A 23,446-nucleotide genomic window follows, 5' to 3' on the forward strand; every position below is an offset into this window, starting at 1 on the left:
TTTTTTTTATTCATATTATCTATGTGTGTTTAGTATATCATCTTTTTTCTCTGTCCTGTTGTATATGTGTGTGTGTGTGTGTGTGTGTGTGTGTGTGTGTGTGTGTGTGTGTGTGTGTACCTGTTTTTTCACCCTCGGCTCACTGTGCAGCTTTCGGTCCTGTTGCAGTAAAGCTATTCTGTCTCTCACAGGCCACACAAAAAAGATCTTATGCACACCACACATGGCTGCATGCAGCTATAGAAACACACACACAGAGACACATAATAGCATGTAAAAGTCGTACATTTCTATGGACCAGGAACTACTCAGGAGGAGCTTGGCATATTGCAGATCGTAGATCGTTCCAACACAAGCTTCAACTTTCTCTCATTATTTTCAGTTTATTATTTTCAACTTGCGCCTGTTTTTTCGCTCAGTGCTCTGACACAACTGGCAAGCTGTGCATGTGTGTTACCTGTGCTCTGACTCTGTGCTGCAGTTTGAGTTCCTGTATAGTGAAGGAAGCTCTCCTCTGGTGTGTATCCTCCTGGAAAAAACCAATGACATCTCTGGAGTCCTGCGGAACAAATAAACACACAAGCAAAGCTGATGCAACTTGTGTATTTCACCAGATGAAATATATGTGTGTGTGTGTGCATACATGTGTGTGTCTACCTGAATGGTTTTGCTCAGGTGTTTGATGTTCTCGGTCTGGAGAAGTCGGCGTGTGAGGAAACCTCGGGCTACAGCGGTCGGACAACGTGCTGCCTTCTGCCGTTCCTGAAACTAAATGAAACTAAAATAAGTATCATGAATACTTTTTGATCTTATCACTTCAGAAATGTGATTCTGTGTCTGTGTGAGCTAGTTAATAACCACAATTCTTTACAAATACATGTGACACCTACATAATTTTCTGCAATAGAAATAAGCCTGCGGTAGAAGAAGGATGTTATGTAAAATTTATACTTTATGATGTGTAATTTTTAAAAAATGACATTAATGTACTTCTTCAAGCTGTAGTGTTTACTGTATCCTCTCTCTCTATCTATCTAGTTCTTTACAAATGTAGAAAAGATATCAGATTAACGGTACACATACACTACCGGTCAAAAGTTTGTGGACACTGGACTGAAATGTTTCTCATGATCTTAAAAACCTTTTGATCTGAAGGTGTGTGATTAAATGTGTGAAATCGGTGTTGTAGATAAAAAATATAATTGTGTCAACATATTCGTTTCTTTCATTAGAAAACTAATATTTTATTTACAAAAAAATCTTTTTTAAAACGAACGACTCCGCGCAAAATTTTTGGAAAAGCAGCCGATAAGACTCCAGTGTCGGTGGGAACTCCTTTAATACTGTTTAAAAAGCATCTCAGGGAAATTCCTCAAGAATTTGGGTGAGAAAACGCCAAGAATACATTTCTGGAAATTCTAGGAAAAAAGGGCGTCTACTTTGAAGATGCTAAAATACTTTTTTTATCACGACATAATTCCCATAGTTCCATTTGTGTTACTCCAGAGTTTTGATGACTTTATTATTATTCTAAAATGTGGAGAAAATGTGTGTAAACTTTTGACCAATAGTGTATGCTGTTTACCCCAATTACTGGGCTAAAATCTGGAAGTTTTATCTAATATCTGACCATTTTCATGCCGTTATGCTGTTTACATGATCGCTTGATTAATCTGGTAATGATTCAGTTGTGATTGCGTTATTAGTATGCATGTAAACAAACTCAGCTTGAAATTGTTTCTTCTATTCAAGCCTTTTTGCAGACCAGGACATTTGTCTATATAATAATAATCAATTATTTGGGACATTTTTACAAAGAATTTTCTATCAGACAATAGAAAAGTGCACAGACGGCCTGGATTTTTACTCTCATCAAGAAGTACTGATTCTATAAATACCTAAATTCAGAGAAGCCCCCAATCTTATACCCCTCGCTCCTTTTTCCTGGTAAACCAGTTTTACATGCCCTGCATGTGCATACGAGAATCTAACAGACCCTCCATATTCATTATTCAATTATTCAAATGCTTGCCCTGTGTTCACCACTGACTCTGATTTTTCCAATGAGAATTTTACAAAAGGATGTTATATAAAGTGTGGGCTGTCTTTAATCCAAGGTTGTGTGATGGATGGGACCTGTTGGTGGTGCTGTGTCTCTTGGTCCTGTGTTTTAAGTATGTCTGTGAGTTGGAGAGTGTGCTGTTCTTTCAGATGCTCACATGGTATGTCTAATACCTGGACATCACCTACAACAGAACACAGGTTATGGAAATGTATTCATTTAATGACATGTACTTAAAAGAAAACATTTGTAACTGAATTATAATCTTTAACTGTACAAATGACCCGACACTTATAGTAGCGTTCACAATTTAAATAACTAATTTCTGTCCTATGCTATATTTCTGCGTAGCAATGGCGCCCGTACTGGTCGATTGGGTTAGGTTTCTAGTTAAGGCGAGTAAGGTGACTTGATTGTACTGAGACAAATACACCGCTGCAACCAGAGTGAACGTATGAGTGTAAAGTGCTTAATCTTTGTCAGGTTTGAGAACACTGCGAGGTGGGAATACACCCTGGTTACATCATAAGCACCATGCACACACATTCACACAATCATTCAGACCTAGGCCAATTTAGTGTAAGCCAATTGACCCACCAGCATGTTTTTGGGAAGTGAGAGAAAACTGGAGAACTCAGATGAAACCCCTGCATATAGATACAGAGGAGCATACAGAGGAACTCCACAGTAACCCAAGTTCAGACCAGGATCAACCCGGGGCTCTGGAGCTGTGAGGGGGCAACAGTACCCACTGCACCACCATGCCACCACGTGAAAAAAATATATTTTATACTATTCAGAAAACAAAAATTCTACAAATTCTGCCATGTACTGTGTGTTACAGAAAAAGACGTGACAAATTTTATGAAAATCATTGCAAGTCTATGAGACACACTCATTTATAAGGACTGTGCTCCAGTATGTATATCTGTGACATGAAACTACAACAAGCACATAACTAGACTCTTCTTTGTGTTTGCTCTAATTCTCACTAACCTACTGTTTTATCCTGGAGGAAATCAGCTGCAGCCAGGTGCTGCTGGTTCATTCTGTTCTGTGGACATCTTACCAGCTCCAGCTTGTGTCTGACGAAGGTTTCTGAGGCTTCAGAGGCTGACCTGATCTGTGGCCTGAGCAGTGTCAGGGACGGACTCTCCACATCGTAGGACTGATTGAGCGGAGCTGAAGGGAAGCGCTGACGGGTGGTACAGTGGTTATTCTGGGTTTTCTTTTTTTTAAGGGTCTCTGGTTGGGTTGGGTTTAGCACACCAGTTGGTCTGCTCAACGTTAAGCTCCTGGGAGTGGAAGAGGTGAGTAAATTACAACTTGTCTTTTTTAAGTCAGAGCAGCTGCAGTTCCACTCCACACCAGAAGATGCTGATAAAGCTGACTGTTCTACTGAGATTGTCGCTCCTCGGTTGAAGTTTTGAAATGTTTTTTTAAAGCGATGAGGATGGACCTCTGACTCATTAATGGGAACGGCGATGAGCATTTTGCACGAATGGTGGTCCGGTGGACTCGGTAACTGGGCGTACGAGCCCATTATACTAGCACAAATAGAAAGACCAGTCAGTGATAAGTCAGGTGAGGTTGTATCAACATCAGAGCTACAATCCAAGCAGTTACTACACTTCATTACCGGTTGATGCTCCAGCGTTCGACAGCCTTCCTTCTCCCTATCAGTGTCAGGCTCTTCCCTTTCCCTTTTCTTGCCACTTTGCATCTCTGCATATCTCAAATCCTCACTTCCTACTTGAATCCCTCCAATACAGCCTGGCTGAATCTCTTCCTCTCCTTTTTCCTCTCCTCTTTTCCTCATTCTCTCCATCTGGCTGTTCAGTAGCCGTAGGGTCTCCTTCCGCAGTGCAGTACTATTTAAGAAGAGGCCGGTGTGTGGCTGCTGCTCTATTTGTGTTCTTTTGGAACATGGGGATTCTACAGCTTGGGAAACGTCATCATCCTGCACCTTTCGCAACTGCAAAGGAAAGAAAATGTTAATTGTAGATCATGAAATACAATTTGGAGGTATAATTCGCATCTGTGTAGTAGGAGGCAGTATACACCTAACATGTGGGTCAGTGAAGAAACGTTGCAAGGAAATTCACTACCATGTTATACCACAAATATCCCAGATATCCCACAAAATGGATCTGTCAGAATATAGGCAGGGAAAAAGTAACGCTTCGCTGTTTCTCAAGTTTTGCTGTGGCTGCTATGGTTTGTGAACAAACTACAAGCCAGTCATAATAAAGGTGCAGGGATTTGTTGAATGTAGGGGAAAATGTTGCATATTTGTTTAGTTCTCCGTCAGAGATACAGTCCTTTATGTGTGGTAGCAGAGACAAGAGGTAAGATAGCTGGTGCGTAAAGTTGTGTGAGCCCTTGCAACCCTAAACGCTTTGTTTTTGTGCCGAACATTGTTTAATTCATGAGTTAAGACACCCCATAGGATTAGTCCAAGAAATGTAATTATTTACATAATTTATCATTTGGATGTGTTGCTTTACCAAGTAATAAATACGTTACCATTTACCATTTACTTAAACGTCATTTGTTTCAGCTCTTGTCACAAAGTTATACAGGAAATGAACCTGCACTCGCTCACCTGTCGCTTTGTGGACTGATCGTGTGAACGCATTATTATTGTGACTGCCTGTTCTAGCTACAGTCGCTCTGTTGTTCTTCATATTAAGACAGGAAAACCAATCAAATTCTACCATACTATCCACGATTTATATAAACCAGACATAGGTCTCAGATCCCCTACGGCTGTGCTATTGATAGTGGTCCAGCAAAACGAAAGATGCCTAGTCTTGTTGTTAATTGCTGTAAGTCGTTAGTAGTCATTACTCTGATTGTGTGAGGTATATTCTGATTATATGATCCAAGGTTCATTTGTTTACCCTGGAAAAGCAAAGTTAGGCCAATGGGACACAACGGGGAACAAGTTGGAAAAATGTGGATCGGTGGAGGTAGTCCTTGTGTCAAGTCATTTTGAATCCTTACAATCCTTAAGAATGTGCTACTAAAGAATAGCCACTAAAGAATAGTGCTTTGTGTTATGTTTGTGAATTTATAGCTAAATGGGTTTTTTAAAAAAAATCTTTACAGACCCATAATTATAGCTCTTTTTTATATATATATATATATATATATATATATATATATATATATATATATATATATATATATATATATATATATGTGTGTGTGTGTGTGTGTGTGTGTGTGTGTGTGTGTGTGTGTGTGTGTGTGCTTATAAAATTTAATCAGGGCTTAAAAGAGAGAACTTTTCAAGGCCAGAAGAACTAGTTTATGCCTGACCACACCAGGAAGTAGTATGGTATGTTAAGGACATTAAACATAAACATGGATGTTGGCGACTCTCACCAGATGGCTCACTAAATGGACTGACTATCCCACATCTGTTACTTACACTCACCAATTAGTGCATCAGTTTGAGTTTGTGCATAATCTATCCTGCTGAGTGTAACACTGAGCACATGTACTGTACTGAGCATGTGAAACTGTCCAATAAAAAGCATAGAAGCATGGAAAGCATAGTCCCCTGAATGTTTTACAAGCCATACAAATGTCTGAGGCCACAGACTTTAGGAAAAGTGTGTTTAGAAAGTTCAGTACACTGGGTTTAGTGTGCGTTCAGTAGTAAGTGTTGAGTGAGGTATGGAGATGACCTGTACGTGTTTGATGATGTCCTGCACTCGATCGAGCAGAGATCTGAACGTCTGTGTGTGTCTCTCACACTCTCTCTGCGCTGCCCTCTGTCTCTGTTCAGCCATCTCGGCACGCTGCTGTTCACTGAGCTACACACACACAAAACACACATAAAACACACAGACCGAGTGAATTACTCACCTGCATTATAGGTTTTTATCACAATAATTTGCAACAAAGTGTTGCTTTTTATAAATTGCTAAATCTTTGCATGTTTATGTGCATTATGTGCATCATTTACTGCAGGAAAGTACAATTAATCTTTTGTAATTTTGAAATAAGGCACCTTGTTTAAGAAACTGTTTCACTATGTTGATCTTGTATATAAGGGTTGCCATATAACACCATGATTAAATAACAGCGAAACATTGTAAGATCTATGTGATCACTGTACGTCCATGACAACACACACACACAGCTCCTCTAACTGAAGTCCCCCTGATGGATATGGCGCATTGCTATATATAGATATGCTGTATGTACTGTATATCTCTGTATATCTATACATACCGTGCTGTGCAAAAGTATTTTCCCCCATCCTGATTTGTTCTGTTTTTATGTACATCTCACACAAAGTTTTTTCAGAACCATATCTCCCTGCAGTTATTGCCTGGTAACTAAGCAGGGTTGAGCCTGGCCAGTACCTGGACGGGAGACCTCCTGGGGAAAACTAAGGGGACACTATACTGTAAAAACTGCACCATCTTTCGGATGAGATGTTAAACTGAGGTCCTGACTCTCTGTGGTCATTAAAAATCCCAGGACACTTATCATAATAAAGTAGGGGTATACAATGGTGTCCTGGTGAAATTCCCCCACTGGCCCTTCTCTATCACGGCCCCCTAATAATCCCCATCTCTGAATTGGCTACCTCACTCTCTCCTCTCCACTAATAGATGGTGTGTGGTGGGTGTTCTGCTGCACTATGGCTGCCGTCGCATCATCCAGGTGGATGCTACACATTACTAGTGGTCGTTGGACACTAGTGGACATTTCCTCCTCCATACAAGATAAAACAAAGGCAACCGGAGTAAACACGAAACACAGTTTTTAAATGATAATGCTATTTATTGAGGCAAAAAAGTTATCCAATACCAAATAGGTCTGTGTGAAAATGTATTTGCCCCCGTAGTTACTAAAGGTGGCACAACCAGATTTTATTATTTATTTATTATTAAAGTTAGCACGTGTCTCATATAAGCTGTTACATTTAGATCACTACAGTGATTTATTGCACACAAGACCACTCAACCCTGCATCCCATAATAATAAGTGCTAGCAAATAGTGGGATCATGTAGTGCATTTCATTTTATGGAGCATTCATTTCTCAAAGTGATTTAGTATTTTAAATAATGTGACAGTTCTAGCAGTAATTTTGGGGGGGAAAAAATAGGTTTATGTGCATTCAACTACTCTATAAATAATATAGATAATACAATATAAATAATGGTTGGTGAAAAACCTCCTATGACCCCATCAGCGTCTCAGACGACCCCACGTGTTTTGATCTTTAAGGTACATTATGTAAAATTGGGCGTGGGGGGTTGTTGAGTTGTTGAGAGGGGATCCGTAGTGTCTGTAAAATGACTTGACAGTAGGCGCAAGCTTTCCGGACCAGAATTCAGAGCAGAAAACAGGTTTTCTCACTGACTTTATACACTTTTGATAAGGACACGACTTCGTGTTGTTGTTGTTGTTGTTCTCATGCTCTACATATCTTCCATGTTATTTGTACATGTAATGAATAAAAAAATAGATTATTACAACTTTAAGGACATGTGAATGCAGATTGTGTTCTACAGTAACACAAAGAGCAGTGTTATTAGATTGTTAATGTGATATTTTGTCATTCAGGATCATACAATTCATGCATTTTGGTAATGCATTACAAAATATCTAAATAAAAAATAAATACAAATAAATAAATAAATACACTAGGCTTGTAGTAATCTTAATTATCACTTCAATGCAGACGATACTCAGATTTATATTCACTCGAAGCCTGGTCAAAATGTGGATGTTTCTTTTCTCTCACATTGTATTTCTGAGATAAAAACATGGATGCCCCAAAACGTTTTGTGTCTTAATAGTGATAAGACTTAGGGTTACTGAAGTCCTTGCACTGGCTCCAGTCAGGTTTTTTTTTTTTTTGCTTATTCTCTCTTCTCATCTTCTTGGTATAGCTGATTCACTAATGTTGAAGGTAGACGGTTCTGCTTTGGAGTTCCAAACTAAATAAAAAAATCTAGTTTGTCTTTTGACCCACACGTATAATCTACTGTAAAGAATTCATTTTTTCATCTCAGAAATATCACTAGACTTTGCCCTATGCTATCTTCTCCTGTGACTGAAAGGCTTTCATCATTTGTGGTTTTTCTCGTATTGATTACTACAGTGCACTTCTTGCTGGGGTTCCTAAATCCACACTAAATACATTGCAATGTGTGCAAAATTCGGCTGCTAGGATCCTCACTGGTGTCAGGAGAAATGAACACATCACTCCAATACTGAAGTCCTTGCACTGGCTCCCGGTCAGGTTTCGCCTTGGTTTTAAAATCCTTATGCTCACATGTAAGGCACTGCATGGACTGGCCCCTCAGTATCTGTCTGCACTTTTAACTTTATATACTCCCAAGCGTCATTTGCGCTCCTCTGGAGCTGGTTTACTGGCTGTCCCATAGACACGGTTCGATCTGTAGGGGACAGGGCTTTCTCGTCCTGTGCTCCTAGACTCTGGAATGCACTCCCTGCTCATACTACAGATGCACAGAATTTGAGTATTTTTAAATTTAACCTAAAAACTACTTTATTTGTTTTTAATCATTTTGTATTCAAGTCTGTATTTATCTGTGTATTTTTTTCTTGTTATTTTCTTATTGTGTAAAATGCCTTGAGAAGCTGCTTTAAAGGCGCTATATAAAAATAAAAAGTTTATTATTGTTGTTGTTGATGTTGTTGTTATTGTTGTACCCTGGGAAGAAGCGCGTGCCTCCCGTGGAAGCGGATGGCGGACTGTGCCCCCGTGTGTCCGTGTCGCGCACTGCACCCTCTCTGCGCGTGCACGCGGGCCAGGCTCTTCAAACGGTACTCCTCATAGCTCTCCATCACCCTTTTCTTTAAAGAAAAAATACATTCTTCATAACAATCTCTCTGAGCTGATTAAATAAACTGATTTATTGTTATTAGGATTGTGCGAATCGGTCATCTGTTAGATTAAAAGGCGCTGGTATAAAGTATATAAGGTATAAAGTTGGCTTGATGTTGGACGGTCGATATTCGCAGATATGCGGAAATTAAGGGACCGTCTCTAAAGTTACATACGACATTGTTAAACACGATTCTAAATTCAATCTGAAAAAAGATAATAATAATCTTATCAAACTGCTCAGTAAGCAATTAGTTTTTCACTCACTCTCTCACTCACTTACTCTCTCTCTCACTCTCTCACTCTCTCTCTCTCTCTCACTCTCTCACTCACGTACTCACTCACTCTCCCTCTCTCTAACTCTCTCACTCACTCTCTCTCACTCTCTCTCTCACTCACTCACTCACTCTCTCTCTCTCACACACACTCTCTCTCTCACTCCCTCTCACTCACGCACTCTCTCTCACTCTGTCTCTCACTCACTCTCTCTCACTTACGCACTCTCTCTCTCTCTCTCTCTCTCTCTCTCTCTCTCTCTCTCTAAAAAATGTCGGTTGAGTCAGCAAGGCAGTAATCTGGTGGCCAGCTCACAGACATAAAATTCAGAAAACAAATAAACATCTTTGAAATATTAAAACATTCATGTATTATCAGTACTTTTAATGCTTTCATTAATAGGACTTTTTTGTGTGTGAAGAAAATTATTAATTTCAATACGGGTCATTTTGACCCAGCTTTATGCATTCGTGTAGGTTTTTTGGTTCATGCATTGTAGGGTTAAATATTTTTTAATATCTGAAAGGTGTGCATTATACCTGACACCTACATGAACACTTTACAGTTGGTTTTGTGACTGTAAGCCATTCTCTTCTAATGCTACTGAATTTAGAAACGTGTATAAACGTGTAACTTGAGAGACGGTCCCTTAATTTAACATCAAGCCAACTTTATCCCAGCTTCAAACATAGAACTTTCCAGCTTAGTTTTTAAACTTCAGAAAAGAAAAAGCAGAGGTTTGTGTTTTTTGTTTTTTTTTACCTGTAAGCTTTGATCCATTTATCAGTTTGTCTTGTTTCACTTTCTGAGGTATTTTTTTTTCTGTCTTTCTTTTCTTTTTTTCTCGATAGCTCAGGAGATTGATAAAAACCTAAAGGTCCATCATTCTCATTAAATCTATTCTTAAATGTATTCTTCTTAATACTTGTTTATACTACAGTCTGATATAATGATGATGAAATATATAAATATAATATATAATCAGATAAATGGTTGAATTTGTTGTAGTTTATCCGCGTATATGAAGCCTCTACTCGGTTTACACTTCCGGAAACTAACGGTTGTAACTATTACCTAGAAACCGACAAGCCCCGCCCACTGGTCTGTGTCATTCTGGACTAGAAAATAAATAAATAAACAAATAAATAAGATAAACAAATAACAATGATAATGATTTGAATTATTTTCCTTTCATTTTTCAGGCTACATTTAAAGTTGAGTCTAGGTTTGTTTCACAAGCCATTTTCCAATATTTTAACAGTGTGTGTGTGTGTGTGTGTGTGTGTGTGTGTGTGTGTGTGTGTGTGTGTGTGTGTGTTTAGCTCGTCCCCACTTGCTTTCTAAAAAAATAAATTTTATGAAAAAAGTAGAAAATGCAAACAGCTCATGATAATCTCTCTCTCTCTCTCTCTATCTCTCTCTCTCTCTCTCTCTCTCTCTCTCTCTCACACACACACACACACACACACACACACACACACACACACACACACACTGACTGTGTATTCCATTAATCTAACATTCTCCCCTAAATCCTGATGCTACCTGGTGTATTTAATGGGGTCTGAGAGGTTAATGTTTCTGAGAAATAAGACAGGGCAAACAAATAAAATAATGATTATGGAAAATAATAAAAGATTAATGTTGTATTATGGAGTTAGCAAATTGTCTTAATTGATTTGGAATAGGAAATTTAAGTCTATAACACTGCACTCAGAGTCCACGATGCAATTGGTCGATATTTCATAGCTTGCGGCCAATATATCACACATTCGAGTGGTCGAGAGAGAATGGCATTTTATCATAAAAATACAATGCACGTCGTACAATGAATTGATATTAAATTTGATTTATGGGGTTTTGTTCAGGTAGCTACAACGTTTCATTTCCACTTGACAAACTTCCCTTCTATGCACAGTACAGTGTTGGTATATCTTGACAACCCACCTTTACCACAAGAAAACCTTTTTGACAGACATCATCATTTGAATTAAAAACAAAACCCTCAGATGGTGAATTTGATCAAGTTGTTGGTTACGTGGCAGTGTGAATGAACATAAGCTTATTAGAGTACCAGCTGTCAAATGATCTGCAACGTACATACTTCATCGCTGATCCTGTAGAGATCAGAAGGACGAGATGAACTGATGAAAAAGATCAATTTGAATGCTAATAAAAAATGACATTTAATCACACCCAGGGATGTGTTTCAGCTGTGTTTTCCTCAGTCAATTTGTAAATTGACTAAGTAGGAATCAGTCTTCAAACAGGAAAAAGAAACTATTTGAATCTGGCAAAAATCCATTCCAGAATTTTTAAGCCTTGGATTAAAAATCATTAACAAAAACTGTACTAGATAAAACATTTAGGAAAAACCTAGTATTAAAGCAAAGCTCAAAATATATGCCTCTTTTCCAGACTTTTGCAATGTTGGTGCACTTTGCCACACATATGGTAATGTAAAAAAAAACCAACAACAACAACAAAGCTTTAATGCATAGCCATTACATGGTGAAGGGGTTACCTAAGAACAAAGGTATATAGTAAGTAAAACAACAGTAGAGGTCTTATTAAAAGTTTTTATAGAATAAGATGTGATTAATGTGTATTTCGTCCGCGTAATCACTACGGTGAACTGGCCTGTGTAATTAAGTGAAACATATTCAGATAAAAGTCACCAGGAGCTTCATGCTCTAATTTGGGCCACTCTCACTCAATATGTTATGGGCGTGTTTAAAGTGTTTAAAGTGTACATTTGTTAAAGTGACAGTTTAAAGTACATCAATCTTTTAAAATATGTTTGGATCTTTTCTGCAGTTATCAGTAATTTATTTAAATCAAAATGAATCACAAACAAGCAATTTAATAGTCATTTTATAGCCTTTAAAAACACTTTTATGCATAACCGTTACATTGGATAAGGGATTGCCTAAACACCATGGTACATAGAAAGTGAATCAGCAGGAGAGATGTTTTCAAAACTGCATCTCATTAAACGCATTTGTATTTATAGGGTTGGCTGTGGCTCAGGTGATGGAGCGGGTTCTTCACTAATCACAGGGTTGACGGTTCGATTTCTGGCCCACATGACTCCACATGCCACAAGCATCCGTTGGCAAGACACTGAACCTCAATTTGCTCCCAATGCCTTTCATGGCAGCTCTGCTGTCATTAGTGTGTGTGTGTGTGTGTGTGTGTGTGTGTGAACGGGTGAATGAGACGCAGTGTAAAGCACCTTGTAGAACTACTAAGGTTCGTTTTTTGTTGTTGTTTGTTTTGTAAATGCTTCAATGCATAGCCATGATGTGACATCAATTACTGCAGGACTAAAGTACATTACGTTCAGTGTAGAGTGTGGAAATTTACAGTATTTTCAAAATCTTTTTTGTAATGTTGGATTGGTGAAATGGTTATTTAAGCAGATACGAGTCGTGGTGGGTTACAGCAGATGTTGTCTTGGCTGTGTCATTTAAAAACTAACAGTGAGCTGTTTCACAAAAACTGACAAAAATTGACTGGACGGTTGAAGACTGGAAAAAGACCAGGTGATTTCTATTTAATGTACTGTCCAGTTTGGGTGAGTCTGTACCCCTGATAGCCTCAGATTCCTGTTCATGGCTGATAGGAGTGGAACCTAATGTGGTCTTCTGTTGTTGTAGCCCATCCACCTCAAGGTTTAACATTTTGTACATGCTAAGATGCTTTTCTGCTCACCATCCTTGTAAAGAGTGCTTATTTGAGTTAATATATCCTTCCTGGCAGCTCAAATCAATCTGGCCATTTTCCTTTGACCTCTATTATCAACTAGCCGCTTCCAAACATCGAACTGTCGCTCACTCAATGTCTGTTGTTTTTCACACCATTCTGGAGGCTGTAGTTAGTGGAAAATCCCAGGAGATCAGCAGTTTCTGAAATACTCAAACCACCCCATCTGACACCAACAACCATGTAATAATCAAAGTCACATTTATTCTGATGTTTGATGTGAATATTAACTGAAGCTCCTGACCTGTATTTGCATGATTTTTTTCATTGCGCTTCCACCACATGATTGGCTGATTAGATAACTGCATGAATGTGCAGGTGTACAGGTGTTCCTAATAAAGTGACCGGTGAGTGTATATAGGGAAATAAAATTTGTCATCTTCTTATCATATTTAAACTTATGCCTATTTATTTAACACACACCATTATCCACCATGAAGTCAGCGGCTATTTACACTAAGTGACAATTGCAGCATTTTCTTAGGAATATGCTATTTACGTACACTTAGAGAAAATAAATAGCAATATATTCTATTTACACTATATAAAAGTAGCAGCTCTTTGCATTAAGTGCAAATAGTTGTTAGATGTTATTTATACATATAAATAGTGGCAGATACTATTTGCACCTCAGAATTGTTGTACATTAACAGGATGCAGTAATAACAGGGTGTAAGTGACTATATTTATTAAAATTATTAAATGGATGCCACCTTACTGGGACAATAAAGCCCTCCCTACACCTACCCCTAACCGATCAACACTTTATTATTAAATATTTTCTTAAATTTTAGTGAAAATAAATGCCTTTCCGATCTGATATGTGATGGGAAAAGGGAGATGAGCGAGTTCAGCAAATGACGGATTTGAACTCGGATCAAGCATGTTTAAGGCTACTTTCAGGCGCCTCAGTCCATACGGCCTACAGTACTGTACACGTTAAGTGGAGAGCGTCTTTTTGTAATCTTCTGTGGCCCAACCAGACATAGCCGCCCATTTTCGGCAATGTAAAAAAAAAGGAAAAATAAAATAAAAAATGTATTCCCCTCGCTTGGGCCCCAAGTGCGCACGGGCCCTTTTTTTGGGGTCTGGGCATACTCCCTCCACATTGTTTTAAAGCCACCAAAACATCTTTCTAGTAATGCATATTTTAGACTAACAATGGGTGTAGAATCTATAGGAATAAGGTTATTTTTGGTCAAGGTATACCGGTCTCATAATTTGTGTTAGAGACTGATCTAATATGACTTACTTAAATCGACTTACGTAATTGAATGGTTGATACAGTTTGGTGCGATCCCTTGTGTTGCGCGTCACCTCTTGTAATGATCTGGGAGTATTTCCCTTGGAGACCAGGAGAGGAGTATGACCGTGTCCTGCACTGTGTGTGAGTCTGCAGCAAGTGTGTGAGTGAGCAGCCGAACTGTAACCATGATAATGCTCAATATCATTAATAAAAACCAATGTAAAAGGTTTAAACAGTAAACTGGGTCGTGTGTGGATCACTCCCCCTGGTCCCAGTGCCCACCCAGGAACATGTTTAAGATGTGATGGAATCGAACCATTGATGAAAAAAAGAAATCAAAAAGAAAATATATTGGCTGATATATCGATTTGCTTGGGCGGGGGGGGCTAATGAATCTAATGGTACTCTTGTGTCCTCCCTCAGTCCAAAGACATGCGTTGTCGGCTGATTGGCATTTCCTAATTGTCCGTAGTGTGTAAGTGTGCCCTACGATGGGTCGCACCACATCCAGGGTGTCCCGTCTTCTGCCCCTAGGCTCCAGGCTCCACACGTCCCTGTGTAGGATAAGTGGTATAGTAAATGGACGGATGGACGGATGGATAAAGTAGCTTTAAAAGGAAAGTGAGGTCACTGTATTTAGCACTAACATGTTGGTGCACTAATGATTTATTTTATTCAGTACACAGGAAAGGAAGTAATGTTTGGTTGAATGTAAAGTTTTTTATTTGTTATTTGAATTTCATACCCACTCTTAATCAACTTCTACCTTCTTGTCTGCTAAGACATTTCAATAATCGGCGCTTTGGCGACAATTCCAGACGACGATGTTCTAGTTTGCCTGATGTAGCCCAAGTTATCACTTTATGTGTTTAACTAGTTTATGGCTGAACCTATGTTACCAGTTGTTGGGTTTTTTTTGTCAAATCTATCTTCCCAAATATGCATGAAAGACATGTTTTGGAAAGAGGTTAGCTTATGCTAACCTGGGAAGAAATAGTTATATACAGATAATGATCTGCAGTGTAAGAGATGATGACCAAAGAAGCATCCTGATATCAGAAAATAACAGCCATGGAAGTGAGAAAGAACAATAAGTGTGCCATTTCCTTGGCAGTGTGTACTTCCTCCTGACTGAATGATTTATTTCGCTAACCATGGTTATATCTGTTCTTGTTGATTTTAATGACTTTTTCGATTTCTCCAATTCTCCATTTGTTCCAAGGCAGTAATGTTTTATCATGTGTGCAGATCGTCACACCGGATAACCAGTTCCTGCTGAATGCCTCAGGGGGCGGCTCGCTTCTCATCTGGAGGATCACTGACCAGGAGCAGCATGTTGACTATACTGAGTAGTACCAAGGCTTATCTGGAGAAAAAGGACATGCAACGAACTATACATTCATTGAAACTGATGGAATGATCTATATAGTAGTAACTTTCGCAGTGGTGCCTTGTCACCTCAGAGCTCCAGGATCCCTGGTTCAGTAATGAGGTCAGGTGACCATCTGTGTGCAGTCATGCATGTTCTCTCCGTGGGTTTCCTTGGGATTTCCTCTACGTAGGCCATCTCAACATTTTATAGTAACACAGTTGAATGATAAGTTTCATCCTAAACCTTTGCTTGGATGTCAAATTTTTCTGTGTTTACCCATCCAGGATCAGAGTACACTAGAGGTAGCGAACCAGGAGGACAAGCTAAAGGAGAATCACCTGGTGTGCAAGACAAAGATTAACAAAGTCAGGCAGAATTTCCTCCATGAGATTGAGGCTTTGAAAAACCAAATCCAGGTTTGATCATGAGATCTCAGTTCTGATCATTTATCTGTGAGGCCTCATTAGTTAAAATAAGACAGTAGATAATGGTTATTTTATGATATATGAGTTGATATAAAACATTAGCTGTGTCACAGGCAGTGTGAAAATATTCAGATAAGCTCTGTCATGTACTGTGCTTAGTTTTGGTATGAGGAGTGTGTTGACATTGAGAAACTCAGTGAGATGTACTGTAGAATTTTGACTTGATGTGTGTTGGTGTACATAATACATAATGAGTAGTGTAAGAGTATAGCATGTATTGTGTGATTTTAGACAGCCATATAATTCAGTTTCATGTGAGGATTTGAACGTATTCTTGAGTAACAGGTATCAAATGAGGACAAATAATTATTACATGTTGATTAATAATTCAATACAAATGGTATCTATCTCACTGTAGGTTCTGAAAACTGAGAAGGAGGAACAGAATGTCTTTCGCCACCAGACGCTGACCTTGATAACGGAGAAATATGACAGAGAGCTGAAGGATGAAAGTAAGTACACTCACTATATGCAAACTTTCCCTCTTTATGCTTCACTGTACAGAATGGCTTTTTATACTTTAACACAGAGTTTGGGTTTCAAGGTTCAGTGAATCATTGGTCCTGAGCTCAAATGAAATGTATTTATTTATTTATTTGTTTGTTTATTTCTTCAATTATTGAATGTATTTCCTCAGCCTAAAATACGTTTTCCTCTGTCTATCTAATGAGCCTCCGACGTGGGTTTTTGTCGAATTTTCTTGATTGCTCTTTGTACTAAAATTGTTAATTCACTGCAATAGTAGGCATTTTTAAAAGCATGGCTAATTTTGATACAGGACCAGGTCCACGAGATCGATAATGTAAAGAAGGAAGTGCAGGGCCTGTAGGACCAACATAAGAAACCAAAGAAGTGAGCTAGTACTATTTTTATTATTATTATTATCATTGTTATTATTATTATTATTATTATTATTATTATTAATGACTGTCTGATCAGAGGATGTTTTTATTTTAGCTCCAGGCTGAGGTAGGAGGTGGTCAACATCACGAACAACGAAACTGTTCATGACATGAATCAGAAGCTGAAAGTAAAGGGAAAAAGAGCTGTGCACAGAGAGGGAGAGGGTTTGTTTCACCAAAATATGCTTTGTTTATAATTAATAAAAATTTCATGCATAATTTCTGAGGTCAGAGCTCAACTCGCCACACGCTAACTATAAGTGGATATGTGGAAAACAAGGCTGACAAATGAGGAATTGTCTCTAATAATGTCATGTCACAGCAAACCAGTGACTACATTTCCCATCCTGCACTGCAGCCTACGAACATGGAGTACACTTCCCAGAACACTCACATTCATTCTAATCACACACACCTGCATCAAATTCATAGCACTCACAACCACAGTATAAAGAGACTGTTTGAACACACTGACTTTGTGAAGTATTGAGTGTTATCACTGTACCAGTGTTTGTACCCTGTTCGTCATTTTCTTCATGGTCATTGATCTTGGTTCTGGCTCTCAATTCTTGCCTTGCCTTATTTTTTCCTGTTTGTTGACTCCGTTAAGTCACTCTGGATATAAGGGACGCATTTCCAAAACTTGGGATTACACCAGATCTAAAAGACATGTCAAGTCCTTTGTTGGATCTCAACGGACTGCAGAATTTAAAGCTGAATGAAGTAGAACAGAAAGTGATGTATAGATGTTTTGTGAAGGTTTTTAATAAAGGAGCACTGAATGGGAGGGTTGATACAGTGTGGAGGAATAAACCCTCAAACTTTCAGGGTTGAAAGAGGAAATGAAGCCAGTGTGGAGTGTACTGTATAAACCCCCATTTACAAAACAATCTGGTGATTTACAATGGAGAATATTATATGGGGCTGTGGATGGTAATGCATTTCAGTCATTAATCCAAACACTGATGATAAATGTGTGTTTTGTGGATCTAGAGAAACTATTTTTCATTGTTTTTTGGAGTGTGTAAGACACTTTTTAATTTGTTAGATTTGTTGTGTGGTAAAATCGGGGGAAAGTTTACACCAGATGTTTTTATTGTTAGGGTAGGGTACAATCAGAAGCAAAAGATTAAATGGCAGCTGCTTAATTTTCTGTTTGGACAGGTGTAACGGGTATGGAAAATAGAATTATACAAAAAGGAGATGTGTACCTGGTGTGACTGTTTGTGTGAGTGCTTTTCCTTTTAATTGTCATGATGTCATTGGTTTGTGTAATTTCCTGTTTTGGCTCCTCTTCCCTTTCGTGTTATGGTTGAATGGGAGAGGTAGGATTTTATTTAGCTCTGATTAATATAATTTCATCTTTTCATCTTTATTTAAATCATCACTTATATACTTGTGTACTCATGTTAATTTGTGTGTATATTGCTATTTTATTTATCTGTGATTATTCTTGTTGTTTTACCCTTCTTTTGAGTGATTTTTTTTGTGTGTTTTGTTTCAACATGTGACCCCCCCCCCCACCCCCCCCACCCCTTGTGTTATGGTTGAATGAGAGAGGAGAGAGAGAGGAGAGAGAGATTAAATGAAGTCAACCCACTTGCCGTCCGCCTGTGTCTTTGACTAAAATAAAACACACAACGCAGACTAGAACCAGTTACACAGGCAAAGCTCGTAATTTATAAAAACAAGGAAGAACAGAATATAGAAAATAGGTGTGGTCAAGAGATTACATCTTTATTTAAATCAAGTGTCAAGTCAAGAATTGCTGTGGAGTGTAAGTATTATACAGCAAAGAAAGATATAGAAACTTTTAAACTACAGTGGTGTTACAAATCTATTTTGTGTATAGTGGTAGAGTGTTTTATATTACTGTAGCTTACTTGTCTAAACTTACTGGTCTGAGCACAACAGTAACAATCACCATAATCTAGAAGCCAGGCATGACCAGATAGAATTCATAAATCAATAAATATTCAGACAAAAAGTCACACACACACACACACACACACACACAAAAGACAATTGCAGTAATTTACATTTGTTTACATTAAAGTAGTAATTGAGCCAAAAAATGAAATTTGCAGCATTTCCTGCTTAGTGCAAAAGTAATCAGTCAGCAAGGAGATATTTTGCTTAGCTACTTTTAGAAGCATGCAAACTGCATGCCGAAATCACCCAGTACGCACACAGCGCACAAGACTCGGCTGCAGTTATATAACTGAGAGAGTCACTGAATACACAAGTGACTGCAAAACATATGCTACAGATAGAAAGGGTATCAGTGAACTGTTGCTATGTGTATATACATAGACAGCTTACTGACAAAATAGCTCTTTAAGCTTTCTCCACCCACAAAGACTCCCCAGTGCCTGGCGCACCTCCTTATTTCTCATGGCATATGCCAGTGGGTTGATACATGGTGGAACCAACACTAGCATTATCATATAGATCTGATTGTCCACATCCCTGCCACACATAGTGATCAATTTAATTGTGCTTGGAATCAACTGAAGCAAAAAGATGACAAAGTAGAAAAAGATGGTACATCTGGCACGGGCATTGTCCTGCCGGAATGGTTGCTGCATCTTCCGGGCTTCCTGATACATACGGCCGTAGGAGAACAAGAACACGAGGAGGCAGAGGAAAACCACAGCTCCGACAAATATTTTATTGAAAGTCTCAAAATATTTTGACTGCTCGAGCTGGGCTTGCACAACTTCTGGCTCACACACAAACCCTGCAATGATGCCACCAAAGTTTGCACCGCCCATCAGCACCAGGACAGTAGACATCCCGGCACCTGTTAAAGCCAGCAACCAGAGGAGAATCATAAAAGAGTACATTCGAATGTTAGTCATGATGCCCAGGTAGTGAATGCCATGGCACGTGTACACAAAGCGCTCCAAAGCCATGGAAGCGACAGTCAGAAGTGAATTAATGAGAGATACTGAAACTGTGAAGTACTGAGCTATGCATCTGAAGCTGAAGCTCAGAGTTACACGGTACAGCAAGCAGTAAAGTGTTGGAGGACCGATGGTCAGAGTTAGCAGCAAATCACTCACAATCAGATTCTTCAGCAGCATGTAACGTGGATTCCAGGAAAGAGCTTCTGCGTGTTCCAGTCCCAGGAGCAGATAAATGTTAACAACCAGGGAAAAAGAGAAGAGCAGGAGAATTATAAGTATTGAGATGTTCAGCAACACCTCATTGTAAACAATGTTCCAAAAGAGACAGGATGTCACTTCAGAGCTCCACTGAACTGAAATGTGTGTCTCATTGAAAGATTGTGATGAAAAAATAGTGCAGTCCACTTGTTCCTTCTGTGAAGAATTCATCTTTTTGCTCTAGCTCAAGTTGGGAGAGAAATAAAATGAACCCGGACTGCTGGAGACCGAAACACCATCTATTAACAGTAAAGTACTGCATGGCATGTTATACCCAGGTCTTTGATTCTTCAGTTGCTGTGACCCAAAATTGACGAGATCATCTCCTAGCAACTAGCCTCCGCTGTGTGGAGAGGGGAGGGATTAGGACCTGTTCTTTTTCTTACTTATTATTGAAATGGCTTTAGTGTTTACAAGTATATCGTTAAGGGTATTGTTTGTATATATTGTTAATAGTGTTATTAACATAACACTATTCATGTTAAATCTTGAGCACGTATAGTGTCCTTTAATTATTTAATATTACAACACATTATTAAGTGCTGTTTTTTGTTGGTGATAGGCAGTCATGGCATGTGCTAATGAGTGTATTGGTATTTCCTGGTGAAAGATACTTACTAAAGGTATAACAGATATGTACAACCCCAACGACCAGGAATGGTACAGACCCTGTTTTCTGAGAGCGTGATATTGCAGGCCTTTATAATGATATGATTGTGGGTTGCATTGTGGGTTGTAGAATGCATTATGCACAGTATCTCACAAAAGTGAGTACACCCCTCACATTTTTGTAAATATTTGATTATATCTTTTAATGTGACAACACTGAAGAAATGACACTTTGCTACAATGTAAAGTAGTGAGTGTCCAGCTTGTGTAACAGTGTAAATTTGCTGTCCCCTCAAAATAAATCAACAGCACAAGGTCTCTAACATCCACCAGCTCTGTAATGTCGTCATGGAGGAGTGGAAGAGAACTCCACTGGCAATCTGTGAAGCTCTGGTTAACTCCATGCCCAAAAGGGTTCAGACTCCATACTCCTGAGAGACACAGGGCAGTGGTCTGGTATAAATATCAGACCATGTAAAAGTAAAATATATTTATATAAATATATTTACTGTGCTCATTAATTGCCAGTTCTTATGCTTGTCTTCTGTGTATATAGATTGAATGAGCGACAAAATATGAACCATGCAATTAGGTGTCTTGACTCTGGCTATTTATTGAAGATCTGGAACTATTTTATTGATGTGCTTTCCCAGGACAGAGCACATTAGACACATTAGTCATTGACAGTTTTTTTGAGTAAATGACCAGTCATCTATAAGAACTCAGTAACGAACGTAGCGGACTTTTGCCTATATAATTAGTGCGGCAAAAGATGCCCTGGGTTCTCTTACCCTATTCAACTTCAATGTCTATGGTTGCAATTCCCCTTGTATGTGTTTCAATGTCATAAACTGTCACTAACTAGATGAATGTTTTTTTAAATGGTATACTTATGTGTAAGCTTGTTAACTGAGGTAATACTAAGTGTAGTCAAACACCTTTTCTAATGCGTACACTCTATTCTATATTAAATGAATATAAATCTTAATCTGACACATCAACCCTCCACACCCCGTATAGCAATAATGAATTCCCAACAACCAGGTAAAGTTTAGGTATATGTATTAAAACAATTCTTGCATGTATATATATAAAACTTTAACTTAATGTTATACCTTTTTCTGAGGTTTTTAAATCAATACCATTACCAAAACGACAGGTTACATATAACCACATGTACATGCATAAAACAATCAGTTTTCAGTTATACCCTTTAACCTATGGGCCCAAAACAATAGCCTACCTAAGCCGGCACACCAGAATTTCTATAAACCCCACATACACACCACTGTTCCTGATGCAGGCCTGAATCGTAGCTTGGGGGCGTTGAGGCCTTAAAACTGTATTGGCCGCTTCATGCGAATCGCGCCACAAAACCAAACGAATCCACTCACGAGGTTGATGGAGATGTCCGTGCCCAGAGAGGGTCCATGCACCGTCACTGCAGCCCTGCTCACGCGCTCTCGGTGTGTGCAGTTACTCACGCGCCGCTGTAGTTTGCGTATCAGTTCAAACAGCAAGCTGTCTTCCTCCAGTTAGTCTCGCAGTCTTGTTCCTCAGAGGCAACTCATTGGCTGTCGAAGCCAGTTAGCATAACACAGTCCCAGCTACCGAGTTGATAACTTTTCAGGCAATACTATTAGCTGAGCTGTTCCGAAAAATTCGTTTTGAAAATGTCTCTATGTGATACCGACTTCTTCCGCATACAAAGTAGTGAATAGGTTATCGGCTGACAACCATTAAGTGTTACTTAAGCACGAAAGGTAGCATTAATCACTTACAGTTCTCCAGCGTGATCTTCTCCGTGCCTCGCCTGCAGCCGAAAGAGAGCGGGACTTTTCCTTACGCAGGACTTGCATAATTCCATGAACTCTCACCTTTCCCATGGATTGGTTATTTTAACCTAGAAACAAATAATTTTATATATTTCATATTTTCTATCATTTTCGTAGAACAAAGTAGCAATCTTTTCCACATGCATTTGTACATACAATTATTTAACATGGAAATACAGAATTCCAGAAATACAGTGTCTGTGTATTTAAATTCGTACAAAACAAAAGGAAACTTAACCATGTATTTTCTACAGGGTTACACGAATACATACTGTATAAAAATTATAAAGACATATTTGTTAATGGTGGGTTGTCATTCCTACCACTGTAACAAAATTAAATTTGCAAACCTCATTGCTATTCTTCACAAACCCCACTATGAGAATCACTGTCTTACGAGTACATATGGGTGTTTTTCTTTTTGGTATGTTTAGAAAAATGGCAGTACACTTGCAGTGTAATTTAACAAACTGCTTCCATGGAAACCTGCTTTCAACATTTCTTTGTATCCCTACATTACAGGAACGCTCCGCTGTGCTGCTTTATTTAGTCAAGTGCACTATGCGAGGTGGTCAGCTATTAGGATGAATGGAAAAGGAAAAAAGAGAACGCCATGAGGCATTTCTGCAGCTATTGGTGAATTGAGCTAAAGACTCACTGAAAAGAAGCAGTTAAGAGGTATAAACATGACCTGTCTATCTCTACTTGATGTACTGTATGTACAATTTGTTCTTTCTTTAAGCAAATTTAGATACTATATTATACATAGCAAGAAATATTTTATAATAAAACTAAGCCATGTTAAATCTGAAAATGTTATTCACGATAAGATTTGTCTAAGTATAC

The 23,446-nt window shown here is 38.6% G+C and overlaps 1 protein-coding gene across 2 annotated transcripts in view; it reads right to left on the reverse strand.

Moving 5' to 3' along the window:
- Positions 1-1,558: 1,558 nt before the first annotated feature.
- Positions 1,559-23,446, reverse strand: part of LOC128634626 (uncharacterized) — a 35,082-nt gene continuing 13,194 nt past the window's right edge. The window contains exons 1-5 of one of the 2 annotated variants that reach the window (XM_053685325.1): positions 9,982-10,469; positions 8,769-8,912; positions 5,758-5,886; positions 3,059-4,037; positions 1,559-2,246 (exon numbers count right to left, since the gene is read on the reverse strand). In XM_053685325.1, coding sequence (XP_053541300.1) covers positions 2,086-2,246; positions 3,059-4,037; positions 5,758-5,886; positions 8,769-8,912; positions 9,982-9,999 — 1,431 coding nt within the window. In that variant the 5' untranslated portion in view covers positions 10,000-10,469 and the 3' untranslated portion in view covers positions 1,559-2,085. Of the gene's footprint in view, positions 2,247-3,058; positions 4,038-5,757; positions 5,887-8,768; positions 8,913-9,981; positions 10,470-23,446 lie in introns of those variants that run through there. The other variant, XM_053685326.1, reaches the window with a different exon arrangement.

Source organism: Ictalurus punctatus, chromosome 13 (genome assembly GCF_001660625.3).
Source record: "Ictalurus punctatus breed USDA103 chromosome 13, Coco_2.0, whole genome shotgun sequence".
Lineage (NCBI taxonomy): Eukaryota > Metazoa > Chordata > Actinopteri > Siluriformes > Ictaluridae > Ictalurus > Ictalurus punctatus.